The sequence below is a fragment of the Felis catus genome, chromosome B4, assembly GCF_018350175.1.
Source record: "Felis catus isolate Fca126 chromosome B4, F.catus_Fca126_mat1.0, whole genome shotgun sequence".
Lineage (NCBI taxonomy): Eukaryota > Metazoa > Chordata > Mammalia > Carnivora > Felidae > Felis > Felis catus.
In genome coordinates, this window is record NC_058374.1 from 83,195,001 (window position 1) to 83,213,190 (window position 18,190).

At 42.2% G+C, this 18,190-nt stretch overlaps 1 protein-coding gene across 4 annotated transcripts in view; it reads left to right on the forward strand.

The window, feature by feature from the left end:
* Positions 1-18,190, forward strand: part of HSD17B6 (hydroxysteroid 17-beta dehydrogenase 6) — a 48,661-nt gene that overhangs the window by 19,998 nt on the left and 10,473 nt on the right. For 2 of the 4 annotated variants that reach the window (XM_006933829.3, XM_006933830.4), the window contains exon 2: positions 15,102-15,434. In XM_006933829.3, the coding sequence (XP_006933891.1) occupies positions 15,122-15,434 (313 nt within the window). In that variant the 5' untranslated portion in view covers positions 15,102-15,121. Of the gene's footprint in view, positions 1-5,538; positions 5,788-15,101; positions 15,435-18,190 lie in introns of those variants that run through there. The other 2 variants (XM_019835098.2, XM_019835097.2) reach the window with 2 other exon arrangements.

An 18,190-nucleotide genomic window follows, 5' to 3' on the forward strand; every position in this document is an offset into this window, starting at 1 on the left:
AGACCAAAAGAATTTAGGATCCAGTCCAATTTACAGGTATATAACAGAACCTCAAAGACAATTAACCAGATTAGAATCTGGTTACAAAGATGTAAGCATAATTTCCTCTCTCCAAAACTACCCTCATTTTTTAAATAGTAAAATTAATTTGTTTGCATTAAACTTTGCCTGATTATTTATGTAAGTGCAGCAAGAATGAATAGTGAGTGACTATATAGGCTCTTTGTAAAATAGCTTTGCTGGAAACTTGTAAGCAAGGTGCCACGTTGATTTTGTTTAAGGGTCTTTATTGACTCTGTAAAGTTACCCTTTGTTCCTTCAAACTGTCTAGTCATTTTGAAGTCCATGCCCATCTCTTTAAAATACGACATTCCAGGAGCACCTGAGTGGCTCAGTCTGTTGAGCGTCTGACTTCGGCGAAGGTCCTGATCTCGCATTCGTGGTTTTGAGCCCTATATGGGGCTCTGTGCTGACAGCTCAGAGCCTGGAGCCTGCTTTGGATTCTGCATCTTCCTCTCTCTCTGCCCTTTCCCTACTTGCACTCTGTCTCTTAAAAAATAAAATTAAAATGTTAAAAAAATATGACATTCCAGTTAAAGCTTTGGTAATATAACCAATGTTTCTAACTATGTCCTGTTAAAAGGAGAACAGATTCTCACTAAATTTATGTAAATAGCTAGTTATTTTGTCATGAAAAGAATACTCAAGAATTTTTGGAGGGATTGGGTAGGGAGAGAAAGTAAATGTTTAATCTTTGTTCACAAAGTTATATATTACCAAATTGTTGATAGTTTAAATATGAAATATGAAAAAGCAAAATTTAAAACAAATTTTTAAATGTTTATTTATTTATTTTGAGAGAGAGAGAGAGAGGAGCACGAGCAGGGGAGGGGCAGAGAGAGAGAGAGAGAGAGAATCCCAAGCTAGCTCCATGTTGCCAGTGCAGAGTCTGATGGAGGGCTCGAAGTCACAACTTGAGGTCATGACCCAAGCTGAAATCAAGAGTTGGACGCTCAACTGACTAAGCCACCCAGGTGCCCCTTAAAAAAATTTTTTTTTAATGTTTATTTTTGAGAGAGAGAGAGAGAGAGTTAGGGGGCGGGGGGAGGAGGGCACGCAGAGAGAGAAGGAGACACAGAATCCGAAGCAGGCTCCAGGCTCTGAGCTGTCAGCACAGAGCCTGATGCAGGGCTCAAACCCATGAATCATGAGATCATGACTTGAGCTGAAGTCGGATGCTTAACTGACAGAGCCATCCAGGTGACCAGGCGCCCCTTAAAAAGCAAAATTTTAGAGAACCAGTGATGTTTTATTTATTGTATTGTATTGTATTTTCATTTCATTTCATTTCATTTTACTTTATTTTATTTCATTTTACTTTATTTTATTGTATTTAATCTATTTTTGAGAGAGAGAGAAAATGAGAGCAGGAAAGGGGCAGAGAGAGAGGGAGACACAGAATCTAAAACAGGCTTCAGGTTCTGGGCTGTCAGCACAGAGCCAGATGCAGGGCTTGAACTGGTGAACTATAAGATCATGACCTGACCCAAAGTAGGATGCTCATCTGACTGGCCACCCAGGTGCCCCCGTTTTAAACAAGAGTCATAAAAATTATAATCCTCTTCCTCAGTTCATTTAGTCCTGTGTTATTAATTCCTATTCTGTTTGAATACAGTTTTTCCGCTAGTTTTGGAAATTCTTACCCAGTTCAGTTGTATGATCTAAAAGTTATCAGAAATCTATATTCTGGAGTACTTGTTAGATTCCTTTTCATGAACTTCTCTGAAGGTAAAACACATTTGCAGGAAGCGTTTGTAAAAACAACTGAGTAAAACAGTAACTGTGTGTAAATGTCTTAAAAAGGTCATGGTTAAAGGTCTGATTAGAGTTCATTACAATGTGACTGACAATGAAATTTGGTTATTTCTGTTACACAACACTTCAAGATAATAACTAGACTTACAAGTGATAGCATAGTCTAGGACATATCAAATTTCTAGGTTTCATACAATTTGTAGAACACTTACTTACATAACATGTATCTACATAAATATAATCAAGGAAGGTTTAGCATCACTTATTTTACAACACTTCCCGTGAAGTCTAACATACCAAATAAACCTAATTGGTTTCATATTTCTCTTTTATGAGGAGAACAAATCTTTTAAAATGTTCTAAGGACCTTTAGGAAAACTTAAATGTTTGCGGTCAAAAGACTTCTTTAGAATTTGATTTTGGAAAGTTTGTCAAAAGATATCAGAGAGACTTTAAAACGCTCGGTCAAATAGGATCATAGGTCATTGTGAAACAATACTCAGTTATCCATTTAACCAAAGTGACATTAGGACTTTGTGGACAAATGCAGAAAGTTAAATAGTTGTGAAAAGCCTTGACTCTTTTAACATTAAAAAAACTCAGTTTTTTTTCTTCTGAGTAATGAAAGATCTGACAAAGATAAAACATAGAACCTTTGTTTCTCTAGGCAAATTACATTAAAGGTAAAGATAAACCTTTTTTACAGTGTTTTATTAAGCACAGACGAATAATCTAAGAAAACCATCCTTTTAACAGAGGAAAACCAAAATCCTAATTTTGCACCAGTATACTCTTGACATTAAAACTCAGTCTTAAACAAATTCTTTTAATCTTAGCTAGCTTGACCACACATTAAACTTCCTTGTCAATGATTCCTTTTCCACAAACCTTTTACAACTTCTGTTATAGCAAATACTCGATGCCCAGGAAGAGACAAGTGACATGCACTTGGGGAATCAGGAAAGACTGTTTATTTCACACAGGTGCCAGCCTAGTAGAGTCACCTCCAAAGGCTGAGCCCTGAGCCTTGGCGTCAGCCTCTTTGTGGGTGGGATTGCAGGGGCTCAAGAGGAAAAAAAAAAAAAAGAAAAAAAGGGAGGGGCCACTTACCAGTTGTGTTGTGAGGGCAGTTGGTGGATGCAGGAAGAAAGCAAGATTACAGAAGCCAAAAACAAGTAAGGGGCGTATCCGGCCTTGGACATCTGGCTGGCCCCTTTTATCTTGCTTTTACCAGCTTTCCTTCTCACTTCCTTTTTTACACAATTAAAAAAAAAAGTTCTATGACGTTTTCTTTTCTTTTACATTCAGATTTTGTCCTAAGTTTTCTGCCCTTAAATAACCAGCATCCCATCTAGCAAGCAGAGGGGAGCTTCACTGAGCTTCAGTAAAGGAAAGGTTTTACAAGGCAGAGAGAGGGCATTGCATGAAGAGAATGTATTATAAAAAGGAAAGTATTGTCTAGGCAAGGTTGCCCTTCTGAGGAGGAATGCGTCTATCAGAGGATTACTTCCAAGAAATCCAGTTTGGCTGGTTAAAGATTACACTCCGGCAGGAGTGGGGGGAGTTGAAACTGCAGGTGATGTATTAAGTCTTGGTTTACTGATTTGGGGCATTAATGTAAGTGACTCCATTTTGGGCTTGTGATTTTCTATTTAACAACTGCAAACTGGCCTTTGTGAGTTGCATTATAGATGCAGGGCCTAAAATCATCTGGTGAAGGGATTATACTTTCTCTGGTGGGCCCCTGGGGAATGCTGAAGGGGAATGACATGGCTAAGACTGGGCCTGACAAAAGTTAACCCAGCAGTGGTGTGTAGAATGAACTGGAAAGTAGGAGACAAATTAAGAGGAGGCTTTAGGGGTGCCTGGGTGGCTCAGTCGGTTAAGCGTCCGACTTCAGCTCAGGTCATGATCTCACAGTTCGTGGATTCGAGCCCCGCGTCAGGCTCTGTGCTGACAGCTTGGAGCCTGGAGCCTGCTTTGGATTCTGTGTCTCCCTCTCTCTCTGCCCCTCCCCCACTCATGCTCTGTCTCTCTCAAAAATAAATAAAGATAAAAAAAAATTTTTAAGAGGAGGCTTTAGGCCAGATGAGAAGAGTGAAAGTAAAATCCCAGGTAGAGTGTAAGAAAGGGCAGAGGAGTGAGAAATAGTATTAAAGAATCTGTAAGGTTTGGTTTCCTTTCCAACCAAGGTCCAGCAGAATAGCTCCCACAAAGAAGGGTGGTGAGGAGGGTTGTTCTGTCATCAAGGAGGCAGTGACCAGAGAACACACCATTCACATTCACAAGTGCATCCACGGAATGGATTGCACGAAGTGTGCCCCTCAGGCACTCAAAGAGATCTGGAAATTTGCCATGAGGAGATAGGAGCTCCGGATGTGCATGTTGACAACCAGGCTTAACAAAGCTCTCTGGGCTAAAGGACTAAGGAATGTGGGCTAAAGGAATAAGGAATTGTTGCATCCACACGACTCCTGAAACAGAATGCTTCGGGCACCAGTGACAGTCACAACAAAGTTTATTGCAATGAGAGGCAAGGCCAACCCGATCGGGACCGACACTCTTGACCAGAGTGCGGCCTCGAACAGCCAGGGTACAGAGTTTTTATAGCCAACCACATCATCTTATCACCTGGGAACAGAACAAAGAAATAGTCCCCAGATGGGGGTGGAAACAGTTCAGACCTTCTGCGGTTAAGCCGCAGCCAGTTGACCTCCTTGACCCTGCCTCTGGCCCACCTTCTCAAAGTTCTCAACATGCCCTTGCCCCGATCCAATCAAACACCAATCCAGTTGGTTTCCCTTGAACTTTTGTTCCCTTGATTGATAGGACAAGGCTGTTATCTCTTAACCTTTGTCAAAACAAAGCTGTTATTTCCCAAGGCTACAGGTTGGCCCTACACCACAATTTAACCCTTACAGAATGTTCCATACCATATCTATGCGTGGTTGTCCAGAAAACATAATGAGGATGAAGATTCACCAAACAAGCTCTATATGTTGGTTACCTGTGTACCTGTCACCACTTTCAAAAATCTATAGTTAATGTGTATGAGAACTAGTCACTGATGGTCAAATAAAGGTATAAAATTGCCAAAAAAAAAAAAAAAAAAAAAAGAAATCTGTAGGGTTTGGAAAGTGACTGAGTGTGAAACGTGAGGAAGATGGAGGAGCCAAAGACTGGGCAAGGCTTTGCAGCCAGGTGCTAGGCAGAATGGTCAGGATGAGTAGTGCTGTCTTGGCTTACACTTGCTTCTATGTGTGTTTGTGGAATTAGATACTTTCTAAATATCTACAGAGCGGGGCATCTGGGTGGCTCAGTTGGTTAAGCATCTGACTTCCGCTCAGGTCATGATCTCGAGGTTCATGAGTTCCAGCCCCACGTTGGGCTCTGTGCTGACCGCTCAGAGCATGGAGCCTACTTCCTTCAGATTCTGTGTCTCCCTCTCTCTCTCAGCCCCTCTCCCACTCTCTCTTTCTCAAAGATAAATAGAAAAAACATTTTAAAATTAAAAAAAGTATCTACGGAGAAGGAAAAGGCCTGCAGGCACATGTACTGTGTATTGTATTATAATTACTACTTTCAAGAAAAAGACAAATTATGCAGGGAACACAACAGTGACATATAATCGTAGTCAATCAGTTGGGTGCAGTGGCATTGCTTTTTGGTTTTGTTAAAAACAAACAAGGTCTTCCAGAAGTGGATAATTGTTTATTCAGTTCAGTTACATCCTGGACTGAAGCCTTGGTGTAGGTGCTGTGTCCGTTATAAAGATGAATCATTCACAGAACCGCGCCAGGCATACCAGTCCAGGTGGAGAGCTGAGTTACATGGGAGAGGTATGAATAGATTGTTATGGGAGAGCAGATCTATCTGCTGGTTGACGATCTATCTGCTGGTTGAGAAAGCTTTGTATGGAGGAAGTGTGAACTGCTGAATCTTGCAGGACAAGATACTATTTGACATGCAGAGGTGAGCAACAAGGGCATTTATGGAAAAGGAGTGGGAAGAGCAGAGCACAAAAAAATGGAGAACAACAAGCTTTTTGGTTTGGATGGAACATAGGCAGTGTGAGTGGGCCTTGTACACCCAAAAAAGGTTTTACATAGATTTAGATGATTTTTAGTAGGTTCAGTGCTTTTCAGGCAGTAAGATCAGCAGAGCTGTGCTTTGGGAAACTTGAGAGCACTGTGTGGATGAGAGGGGAAGGGACTGACGCAGTGGGGGTAGTGAGAAGGCTTCTATGATAGGCCAAGCAAGAGGCACTGAGTGTTGAAGGCTTGAACAATGGATGTGGCCATAGGAATGAAGAGGAGGGGACAGATGCTCCTTGACAGCCTCATCTCCTCAAGGGATGCATTTGGCAAGGAAGAGGAACTGTCAGAGCTTTGAGACTAAAATGTAATACAGATAGAAATTGGGAATTCTAGAGGAGAAGCATTTTTAGGAGAGAAGATGATGAGTTCTGCCTTGGATATATTGAGTATCTGGCTAAACGTCTGGCTGGAGGGTATTTAAGGAAATTAGAAATGCAGGACAGAGCCTCAGAAAATGGTCAGGTCGGGCTTATAGATCTGGATAGCTGTGTGGAGGGGAGAGTTGAAGCCTTAAGAGGGAATGAGATTTTCAAGGAGGGAGTGAGGAGCAGGCAGGGAAGGATTCTGGGACAGAACATTGGGGAATCTTTGCATTTAGGGTGTAAGGAAGGAGAGGAGGAGCCGAGGGGGAGGAAGGAAAGGGATGCCGTGATGGAAGCAGGAGAACCAGGCAAGCAGAGTATCTTGGAAGTCGAGGATGGAACGTGTTCCCAGAATTGGGTAGTCAAGATGGAGCAGGTGATGGCTTCTGACTGTGAGAGGAGGGAGCTTAGGTGTGAAAAGTAGGCCAGAGCCAGACCATGGAAAGTGTTCAGGGGAGAGATAGTAGGGTGTAGTGATTTGATCCTGTCTCTACTACTCATTGTCTGTTTGGCTTTGGACCATTGACTTAATTCTTGCCTAAACCCGTGCCTCAGTTTCCACATCTGAAAAATGGGCACAATGATTGCACAGACCTCATGAGGTTTTTATGTGAGGATCTGTATGTGTGTGTGTTGCTTTGAACAGTGCCTGGCACAAGTTAAGTTCTAAATGACTGTTCACTGTTATTACTATGTGCCAAGCTGAGGAGTTTTGACTTTCCCTGTGGGTAATGGGTACTCATCGTCTGTTTGGCTTCGGACAATTGACTTAATTTTTGCCTAAACCCGTGCCTCAGTTTCCACATCTGAAAAATGGGCACAATGATTGCACAGACCTCATGAGGTTTTTATGTGAGGATCTGTATGTGTGTGTGTTGCTTTGAACAGTGCCTGGCACAAGTTAAGTTCTAAATGACTGTTCACTGTTATTACTATGTGCCAAGCTGAGGAGTTTTAACTTTCCCTGTGGGTGATGGGAGTCATGGACAGGCCCCAACAAATGCATGGCATGATCTGAAAGCAATCACTTCCTTCACCCAAGACCCAGTTGGAATCCGAGAATCAGATAAAATCACTAGAAAAAAGAAAGTGCTAACTATTGCAGTGATATCTGAGAAAGAAGAAAGATAAAAGGCCTTGGGAATTGGCTGCTAGGTCCTTGGTGAGCTCTGAGTTTCCAGGGAGTGATGGGAATGGATGATGGAGTACAAGGGTTTGGAGAATGCATGGGCCATGAGACAATAGAGACCCCATACTTACGCTCTTTGAATATTTTGACCATATGGGGTAAGAGGATGGTTATTTAGGAGGTGGGAGGGTAGCATGGAGGAGGAAAGACCAAAGAAGCAGCCCAGAAGACAGACAGTATAGAGACATTTAGAACAGAGATGTCCGCAGTGGACGTTGCATACGCTGAAATGTGAGGCAAAATGTGGGTATGAATTAGATTGTGCAGGCCATTGGTTTGGAAGTGAGGAGGATGAAGGTGAGCTGATCTGGATTTTGGCAGGGAGGCAAGATGTGAGCTCATCTGTGGAAGGAGAGCCCGACGATCATGAGGTTGGGAAATTGAGAAGGTTGGGAAAGACTTGGAACAGGTGTTATTGGGAAAACATAGGACAGGGGTCAGATAGAGGATTTATCTTGTATAAATGAAAGTCCAACCAAGATGGGGTATCATTGATTTGTTGTAGAAATAACCAGTTTGTTTTCTGGCCTTTCTCTAGTTCCGCTTGGCACTAGGGAATGTGGATGGTAAAGGCTTTGAGGGTGCCAGGAAAACACCCCTCAAGTGGCTGGCCGTGGGACCTAGATTGTGTAAGGTGGTAAATGAAGCCATAAGAGGACTGTAATAATAGACTGAAGAAAGAGAGGGCACAGTGGGAGGAAAGAGACAGGGAGGAGTGAGGGAAGGAGGGGAAAAGCCCTAAAGATGAGGGGGCTGTAGTCAGAGCTGTTTCAACTTTCAGGATCTTCGTGGGGGAGCATCTTCAAACAATGAAGATGAAGTTGGTGGGGTGTGGGGGAGGTGGTCAGGCCTGAAGTAAACAGTAGATATTAATTTATGCATTGTGATTATAAAGGTATTTCTGAGTTCAACTTCAAAACTTCAAAAGAAAATTAACCAGGCAGCAGCATGTGGATGAGAAGGAAAGAGACTGACAACATTGTCAGAAAGCTAAGTTCTTATTACCGTAACAGGAAGTCACTTGAAAACGTCTAGCAATGATAAATCAAGAAAGAGCAGTAAAAACATATACATCTCCTGGGTCAAAGGCGGAAACATGAATGATTGCACAGCTTTTGTAGATGAATGGTTGTAGAAACAAGCAGGCTACTTTGGGTTCCATATTTGAAGTAGTCAAGGCATCTTTAGATATTTTAGATATTTGATTGGTGTTCTGGTTTGGCCCATGTTTGGAGATTCTGTCTGGTCTGGCCAATCTCTTCTCCCAGTGCAGTCTTCTTGCTGCTAAGTATGCCATGGTTGAATAGTAATACCCAGGGAGGCTGTGCGGCCTAAACTTCCCTCTAATTGGGGAAATGGGTTTTCATCTTTGATTAGCATCAGAAAATTACTCTTTTAGTCAACTAACAGGCAGGAGGAAGCCCTGTTACTACAGTGCACCAGAGAATGTCGGTTGGGCAGAACAGAAGCAGTTGACTACAGAACATAAGGCTCTCCGATTGGAGAAAGACTGAAAGCTTGGGGTGGGAGAGAGAATGGGGAGGTGGCGGGAGAGGGTGAAAAGACGTGGGAAGAGGGAGGGAGCATTAAATATCTCTGTCAACTATTTTCTCTCCCTCACTAGCTCCTTCAGGTTTACTCCCTTACACCCTTGGTGGTTCTGGACCCAATTACAAATGTGTTGGTGGGGGAGTGGGGGAAGGTTTCTCCCTGCCCACAAGCAATTCTCTGTGACACCAGCTGGATGTCCTCCAATTCAACTCTGTTCTGACACTCTCTACCAGGAGATAGCATCAGATTCCACAGATTCCACAGGTTAAAAGTTCAGTCCTGGGGACGCCTGTGTGGCTCAGTCGGTTAAGTGGTTAAGCATCTAACTTCAGCTCAGGTCATGATTTCATGGTTCATGGGTTGGAGCCCTGCATTGTGGGCTCTCTGTTGTCAGCGCACAGCCCGCTTCAGATCCTCTGTCCCTTTCTCTCTGCCCCTCCCTTGTTCTCTCTCTCTCTCAAAAATAAATAAGCATTAAAAAAAAAAAAGAATAGAAAACTAATCTTTAAAAAAATTTTTTTTAACGTTTATTCATTTTTGAGAGAGAAAAAGCATGAGCAGGGATGGGGCAGAGAGAGGGAGACACAGCATCTGAAGCAGGCTTCAGGCTCTGAGCTGTCAGCACAGAGCCCGACGTGGAGCTCGAACTCACAAACTGTGAGATCAGGACCTGAGCCAAAGTCGGATGCTCAACCGACTGAGCCACCCAGGTGCCCCGAAAAATAATCTTAAAAAAAAAAAAAAATCAGTCCTGCAAGACTGTTACCCAACCCCCACTTCAGGTGCCAGTTGCCAGCCCAGATTATCACCAGTGCTTCCAACTGACTGGCTACACATTCGAAGTTCCAATGGCCCCCTTTCTGGGTTGTATTAATTTGCTAGAGCACCTCATAGAACTCACAGAAACACTTAACTGTAAGAACAAACTGCTGGTTACCAGAGGGGAGATGGGTGGGGGGGATGAGTGAAGTAGGTGAAGGGGATTAAGAGCACACTGGGGTGCCTCGGTGGCTCAGTCAGTGGTCATGATCTTGAAGTCCATGAATGCAAGCCCCGCCATTGGGCTCTACACTGACAGCTCAGAGCCTGGAGCCTGCTTCGGGTTCTGTGTTTCCCTCTCTCTCTGCCCCTCCCCCACTCTCACTCTGTCTCCTTCAAAAATAAACAAACATGAAAAAAAATTTTAAAAATCACACTTAACAGTGATGAGCACTGAGCAACGTAGAGGATTGTCAAATCACTATATTGTACACCTGAAATGAATATAACGTTGTATGTATACTCTACTGGAAAAAAAAAAAAAAACTCACAACAATATCTTACGTACTAGGTTACTGGTTTATTATAAAAGGATATTACTGGGGCACCTGGGTGGCTCAGTCGGTTAAGCGGCGGGCTTCGGCTCAGGTCATGATCTCGCGGTCCGTGAGTTCGAGCCCCGCGTCGGGCTCTGTGCTGACAGCTCGGAGCCTGGAGCCTGTTTCAGATTCTGTGTCTCCCTCTCTCTGACCCTTCCCCGTTCATGCTCTGTCTCTCTCTGTCTCAAAAATAAATAAACGTTAAAAAAAAAAAAAAAAGGATATTACTCGGGAACAGCTAGACGGAAGAGATGCATAGGGCAAGTAATGGGGAAAGGATGCAGTTTTCATGCCCTCTCCCAGCATGTGGCTCTCCCCTAACGTCCATGAGAAGTTCTCTGAACCTTATTCTGTTTTTTTTTTTTTTTTTTTTTTAACGTTTTTTTTTTTTTTTTATTTATTTTTGGGACAGAGAGAGACAGAGCATGAACGGGGGAGGGGCGGAGAGAGAGGGAGACACAGAATCGGAAACAGGCTCCAGGCTCCGAGCCATCAGCCCAGAGCCTGACGCGGGGCTCGAACTCACGGACCGCGAGATCGTGACCTGGCTGAAGTCGGACGCTTAACCGACTGCGCCACCCAGGCGCCCCCTTATTCTGTTTTTTAATAGAAGCTTCATTACATAGGCATGACTGATTTCAATCATCGACCATTGGTGGTTGAACTCAATCTCTAGCCCCTCTCCCCTTCCCAGAGGGGGAGGTGTGGGTGGAACTCGGTCTAACCCTCCACATTGTTGGTTCCCTCATCCTTAGGTGTGATCCCAAAGTAACCTCATTAACATAACAAGACATCACTTAGGAAATTCCAAGTGTTTTAGGAACACTGTGCCAGAAATGGACAAAGGCTGGGTATGTATATATATATATATATATATATATATATATATATATATATATATCTTAAAAAATTTTTTTTTACAATTATAGAATTTTATTTATTTATTTATTTATTTATTTAATTCTTTTTAACTTAATTTTATTTTTTTTAAATTTACATCCAAATTAGTTAGCATATAGTGCAACAATGATTTCAGGAGTAGATTCCTTAATGCCCCTTGCCCATTTAGCCCATCCCCCCTCCCACAAACCCTCCAGTAACCCTCTGTTTGTTCTCCATATTTATGAGTCTCTTATGTTTTGTCCCCCTCCCTGTTTTTATATTATTTTTGTTTCCCTTATGTTCATCTGTTTTGTCTCTTAAAGTCCTCATATGAGTGAAGTCATATGATTTTTGTCTTTCTCTGACTGGCTAATTTCACTTAGCATAATACCCTCCAGTTCCATCCACGTAATTGCAAATGGCAAGATTTCATTCTTTTTGATTGCCGAGTACTACTCCATTGTATGTATATACCACATCTTCCTTATCCATTCATCCATCGATGGACATTTGGGCTCTTTCCGTACTTTGGCTGTTGTTGATAGTGCTACTATAAACATTGGGGTGCATGTGCCCTTTCAAAACAGGACACCTGTATCTCGCGGATAAATGCCTAGTAGTGCAATTGCTGGGTCTAGGGTAGTTCTATTTTTAGCTTTTTGAGGAACTTGCATGCTGTTTTCCAGAGTGGCTGCACCAGCTTGCATTCCCATTTAAAAAAAAAAATTTTTTTTTTTTGGTATGGGCATTTAAAAAAAATTTTTTTTAAATATGAAATTTATTGTCAAATTGGTCTCCATATAACACCCAGTGCTCATTCCAACAGGTGCTCTCCTCAATACCTATCCCATTTAAAAAAAATTTTAATGCTTATTTATTTTTTTAATGTTTATTTATTTATTTTTGAGAGAGAGAAACAGAGCACGAGCAGGGGAGGAGCAGAGAGCGAGGGAGACACAGAATCTGAAACAGGCTCCAGGCTGTCGGCACAGATCCCGACGCCGGGCTCAAACCCACAAACTGTGAGATCATGACCTGAGCCAAAGGCGGACGCTCAACCGACTGAGCCACCCAGGCGCCCCTTTAATGCTTACTTATTTTGAGAGAGAGACCGAAAGAGCACAAGGTGGGGAGGGGCAGAAAGCGAGGGAGACACAGAGTTGGAAGCAGGCTCCAGGCTCTGACCTGTCAGCGCAGAGCCCAACACGGGCTCAAACACATGAACGGTGAGATTACGACCTGAGCTGAAGTCGGATGCTTAGCACCCATATATATATTTATTATAAATCACAGTATCACAACCCTTCAATCCCCTGGTAGCTACTGCCTTCTTTCCTCAGACTCTTTTGAAAAGAATCTCTCTTTGGCTCCGCTTCCTGCCCTCCAGTCCATCCATCAGCCCACTGCAGTCTGACTTCTTTACTGTTAACTCCCTAAGAGCCTTATTTGGATCACCGGTAACCTGCTATATTCAGTGGACCTCCACGTGGCAGAGTTGATCTGCATTAAGCCCCTATTCCCTTGGCTTCCTTTGGCTTTCTTTCTCCTACTTCTCTGACTCATTATTCCGGTTATTTTCTTCTCCTTTGTTTCCCCCGCCCCGCATATTTTCATTTAATTTATTTATCTAACAGCATTTATCTAACAACATAGCACTAGTTATGTACCATTCACTGTGCCGGATGCGGATGAATACACAGACCGGGCTCTCAAAGGCTTTATAGTTTACAACTGGGGAGAAGCAGTGTAACAAGTTAGCGGACATTAGGATACACACTCGAGTGCAGGCTGCCGTGGGATGCCAGGGAGGGCGTGGTCTAATTTGTTAGGCCAGTGGTCAGGTTAAGAGGGATCAGGAAAGTCTTCTGCCTGGACCACTCTTCCCCCACTTGCCCAGAGCTATACCTAATCTCTCAGTGCTCATCTATAAAATAATGTGGCAGTCATGGAGGTGTGTTCCTCAAATGTCTTTTCAAGAGAATCTGCTTTGAGGAGTGCCGTTGCTCACAGCCTCCAGCTGTTGCCTTTAGATCTGATATGGTGTGTATACTGAGGCACACTTCTGGGCACTGCCAACCAGTTGACTGAGTATGGTGGCAGTACTAGAGCCCAGCCAGTACTGGCCAGTGTGGGATTCTCCTGGTCAGTATTTACTCAAAGATCCCCAATTGGCTTGGCTGCTGTCCTGCAGTTTAAGGAGCTTACTCTCAACTCCTCCTTCCTTCTCTCTCTTCTTTTGGAGGCATCAGACCTGCATTATCACCTACTCCTACGCTTTCCCCTTTATCCTCTAATGGTATTTTCCCCAGGGAATCACTTGCATGTCTAATTCTGTTTTGGCATTTGAACCTAACACAGGGATATGACAGGGCCTGCCTTACAGTGCTGTTGGGAGAACAGAGTTAATGTATGTGAAATGCCTAGAACAGGACCTGTTATACAGCAAGTGTTATGCTATTATTGTTGTTAGCTATTATTATTGTATTATCCTTTAGATCTCAACTTCTATTTTACTCTCTCTAGAAACCTTCTCAGATCTCCCCAGAGTGCTCCAACAGCATCCTGTCCTTACTTCTATTCCGTTGCTTTGTTTTCTTGTTGGCCTTCACACTTGGACAGTGAATTCAATGAATAATAGAACCTTGTTGTGTCTATTGTTGTGTATCAGTGCCTAACATTGTGTCTGACTCATAGATGTTAACTTGATGTCTGCTGAATGAAAATGTTAATTCAGCTGAGTACTAACAGATGAGTGTTATTTGCCAAGTGGATGATGTCTGGGAAAGAAGAAATTGTTGAGAGAATTGTGTACTGTGGTGTGAAAGGCCTGTACTGTGTGGGGTACTGAAAGCTGCTTGTTATGAGTAAAGAGTAAGGTATAAGAGAGATGTGGTAAAAAAGAAGGCTAAGGAGTAGGTCAAGGGCCAGAGCACCGGGAAGGCCTGAATGCCAAGCCAAGGAGTCTGAATTACGTCGACCCAACCTTATGCAGGCATTGGGGTGCAGGCCTTATGATGTCCTAATGGACTCACCCATCTTTGATGGTGTTTTATGTCTTTATGAAACATGTGTTAGTTCACCCAACACTAAATTGTTCCAAAATGGTGGCTGTTTCTCTAGAACTACATGAAGAAATGTAGGCATAATCATTTCAACAATGCATCTGATTGGTCTTTATTTACAAGCTGCTTTGGCTGCACAGTTGGGTCTCTTAAGTGATCTCTTTAACTTCATCACAGTCCATTTAAATATACCTTCCACTCCCATTGTGAGACAGATCTCTCTAAAACTAAATCTGCTAATCTTACTCCTCTATTTAATACCTTCCAATAATAGCACACTCTGGATACCTATAAGACAACGTCCAGATTCCTTAGTGTGACCCACAAGGAACCCCATAGTCTGAGCCTTCACTACCTCTGTATGTTCTGTACTGCATGGTGCTGAACTGCTATAGGTATTAGGAAGTTATGCTGCTCACCACTTCATTTATGTACACACTGTTGCTGCCTAGAATGTTCTTTCATCTGGGTCTACTTTTTGAATGCTTAGCTATCTTATAGGCAGTAGTTACAACATCACTGCATCTCTGAAGCCATTTCTAACTTTGTGGGCAGTGGTTTGCAGCCTCATTAGACTATGTGTATATTGGTATGGCACCCCCCACAATGCATTGCACTTGTTTGGTTCCCTCCAGTTCCCTCTCTAGACTGTGGTTCCTTGAGTGTTACTGAAGATGAGTCCCCAGCACCTGGGGCAATGCCTAGCACAAAGCATATACTCAATAGATAGCTGGTTAAAGGAAAAAGGACAGAATAAAATAAAAGCTCTTCTCTTTCTTTTGAAGGGGAAGGAGATCCCCTCACCATGTGGCTGTACCTGGCGGCCCTCGTGGGCCTGTACTACCTCCTGCGCTGGTACCGAGAGAGGCAGGTGGTGAGTGACCTCCGAGACAAGTACGTCTTCATCACGGGCTGTGACTCGGGCTTCGGGAACCTGCTGGCCAGGCAGCTGGACCTGCGAGGCTTGAGGGTGCTGGCCGCGTGTCTGACGGAGAAGGGGGCAGAGCAGTTGAGAGACCAGACATCAGACAGGCTAGAGACGGTGATCCTGGATGTCACCAAGACAGAGAGCATCTCTGCGGCCACCGAGTGGGTGAAGGAGCGTGTGGGAGACAGAGGTATAGAGAAGTATTTTCTTCTTTCATTTACTTAGGCATCAAGATGTTAAAAGTTTTCTCTCTCTGTATAAGATCTCAAAAGCAGGGTTTAAAAGGCTGACTTTTCCATTTGAAGGACAGTCGTGATCTTATGTGGTGTTTCATTTCCTTAACAATGTTTACCTTGAAAAATGAGCCCAGTAGATTTGAAGCTGTTATCTCACCTTGCCAATGGAATATTTAAAATCACAATTCTTTGTGTTTGAAGAATTTTCAAGGTATTCTTAAGAAATTGAGTCTTCTCCCCTTGGCTACCATTTAAAATATAATCATTCCTTCAGTCAGCCTTACATGTGAAAATTGACTTGGAAATTGATTTCAATATATTATTTCCTGTTTGAGGGTATACTCCAGGCAGAGCTAGGAATTATACATAGTTACAGCCTCTGCGCTTTGCACAGCACTTTATTTCTGTTGTATGGTTATTGGTATTGTTTCACACTTTGCTAGAGTGTGAGCTTCTTGAGGGCCCCTCTTACCCATTATTGTATTTCCAGTTTCTGACATATTCCCAGGTACCTGTTAAGGACTCAACAAATGTTGAATAGATCTCATTTACTCATAGTTTTATTTGTTACTTTGGTGCCCTTGATATTAAAATCATCACTTGTTCCTTACACCTGAATTTCAAACTACTTGCTGGACTGCTCATCTGGAATTTCTGCTGGTGCCTCAAACTCACCAAACCTAAAGGAAGACTCTTTACCTTATCTTTTCCTCACCAAATCTGGTTGTTGTTGTTGTTGTTGTTTTGTTTGTTTCAGTCTTTCTCTCTGTGCACTATGTCACTATTCCTGCAGTTACACACACTTGTTCCCTCAGAGCCTTTTTCCTTCCTTATACTTTCAACATTTTAATATCCCCATGTTCTAAATGAATCTCTTGTAAATAGCATATAGCTACATGTAAAAAAATAATGCAGTTTTTTTTTTTTTTTTTTTTTACCTAGGACATTTCACTCATCTACACTTACTTAATTGTTCATATGTTTGGATTTATTTCTATGACATTCTTTTTATGCTTTTTATATGTCCCATTTTTTTCTTGCTTCTTTTCCCACTTTTGAATTGATTGAATTTTTATTCCACCTTTTCCATTACTAAGTTGAAAGTAATATATTCTGTTTCTTAAATTTTTTTTAATGTTTATTCATTTTTGAAAGAGAGAGCACAAGCAGGGGTGGGGTGGAGAGAGAGGGGGACACAGAATCCAAAGCAGGCTCCAGACTCCGAACTGTCAGCACAGAGCCAACTTGGGGCTCGAACCCATGAACCACGAGATCATGACCTGAGCCGAAGTCGGACGCTTAACTGACTGAGCCACCCAGGTGCCCCAAAAGTAATATATTCTGTTTTGTTAGTGGTTTCTCTAGGAATTTTAACTGCATATTTAATCATTCAAGTGTAAAATTAACATCTTTGCCTTCTTCTGATGAATCCAAGGCTCTCAGAACACTTGAACTCCATCCCCTGCCCCGCTCCCCCATATGATGGCATTGCTGTTATATATTTTATTTCTATTTTTTTTTTGGCCCTACAATATATAATGTTTGTTTAGATTTATTTCCTGTTTACCATTTTGTTTGCTCATCATTCTTTTTAGAATCTTCCATATAAAATTACTTTCCTCCAGGGGCCCCTGGCTGGCTCAGTCAGTGGAGTGAGTGACTCTTGATCTGGGGGTTTTGAGTTCAAGCCCCACACTGGATAGAGATATTACTTAAAAATATAATCTTAAAAAAAATAAAATAAAACTACTTCCCTCCAGACTGAATATATTCTTTAGAATTTAGAAAGTGTTGTGGATAAAATCTGTTTTTTTTTTAAGTTTATTTATTTTTTTTGAGAGAGAGAGAGAGAGAGAGAAAGCATGAGTTGGGGGGGGCAGAGAGAGAGGGAGAGAGAATCCCAAGCAGGCTCTATGCTGTCAGCACACTTGGGGCTCATTCTTACGAATTGTGAGATTATGATCTGAGCCAAAGTTGGCTGCTTAACCCACTGAGCTAGCCAGGTGTCCCTGTTTTTATTTTCTTCCTTTTTTTACATTTCTATATTATTTATTTATTTATTTATTTATTTATTTATTTATTTATTTATTTTAGGTAATCTCTATACCCAAGGCAGGACTTGAACTCACAACTCTGAGATCAAGAGTTGCATGCTCTACAGACTGAGCCAACCGTGCACGCTTCTTTTTTCACATTTCTTAAAGTGTCTTTATTTTGCCCTTATTCCGGAAAGATATTTTTGCTAGATAAGCATTTCTAAGTTTATAGTTATTTTCTCTCAGCATATTGAAGATATCGTTTCATTGTCTTCTGGCTTCTGTTGTTGCTGTTGTCAGTTGTCAGCCTAATTGTTACCTTTTGTAAATAATCTTGTCTTTTATTTCTGACTATTTAAGGATATTCTATTTCTTTGATTTTTTTTAAACATTGGAAACATTTTATTTTAATTTTTTTTAAGTTTATTTATTTTTTTAGTAATCTCTACACCCAACCTGGGGCTCAAACTCAAGACTCTGATATCAGGAATTGCATGCTCTGGGGGCACATGGGTGGCTCAGTCAGTTAAGCATCAACTTTGGCTCAGGTCATGATCTCACAGTTTGTGGGTTCAAGTCCCTCATCAGGCTCTGTGCCAACAGCTCAGAGCCTGGAGCCTTCTTTGAATTCTGTGTCTCCCTCTTTGTCTCCCACTTGTGTTCTCTCTCTCTCT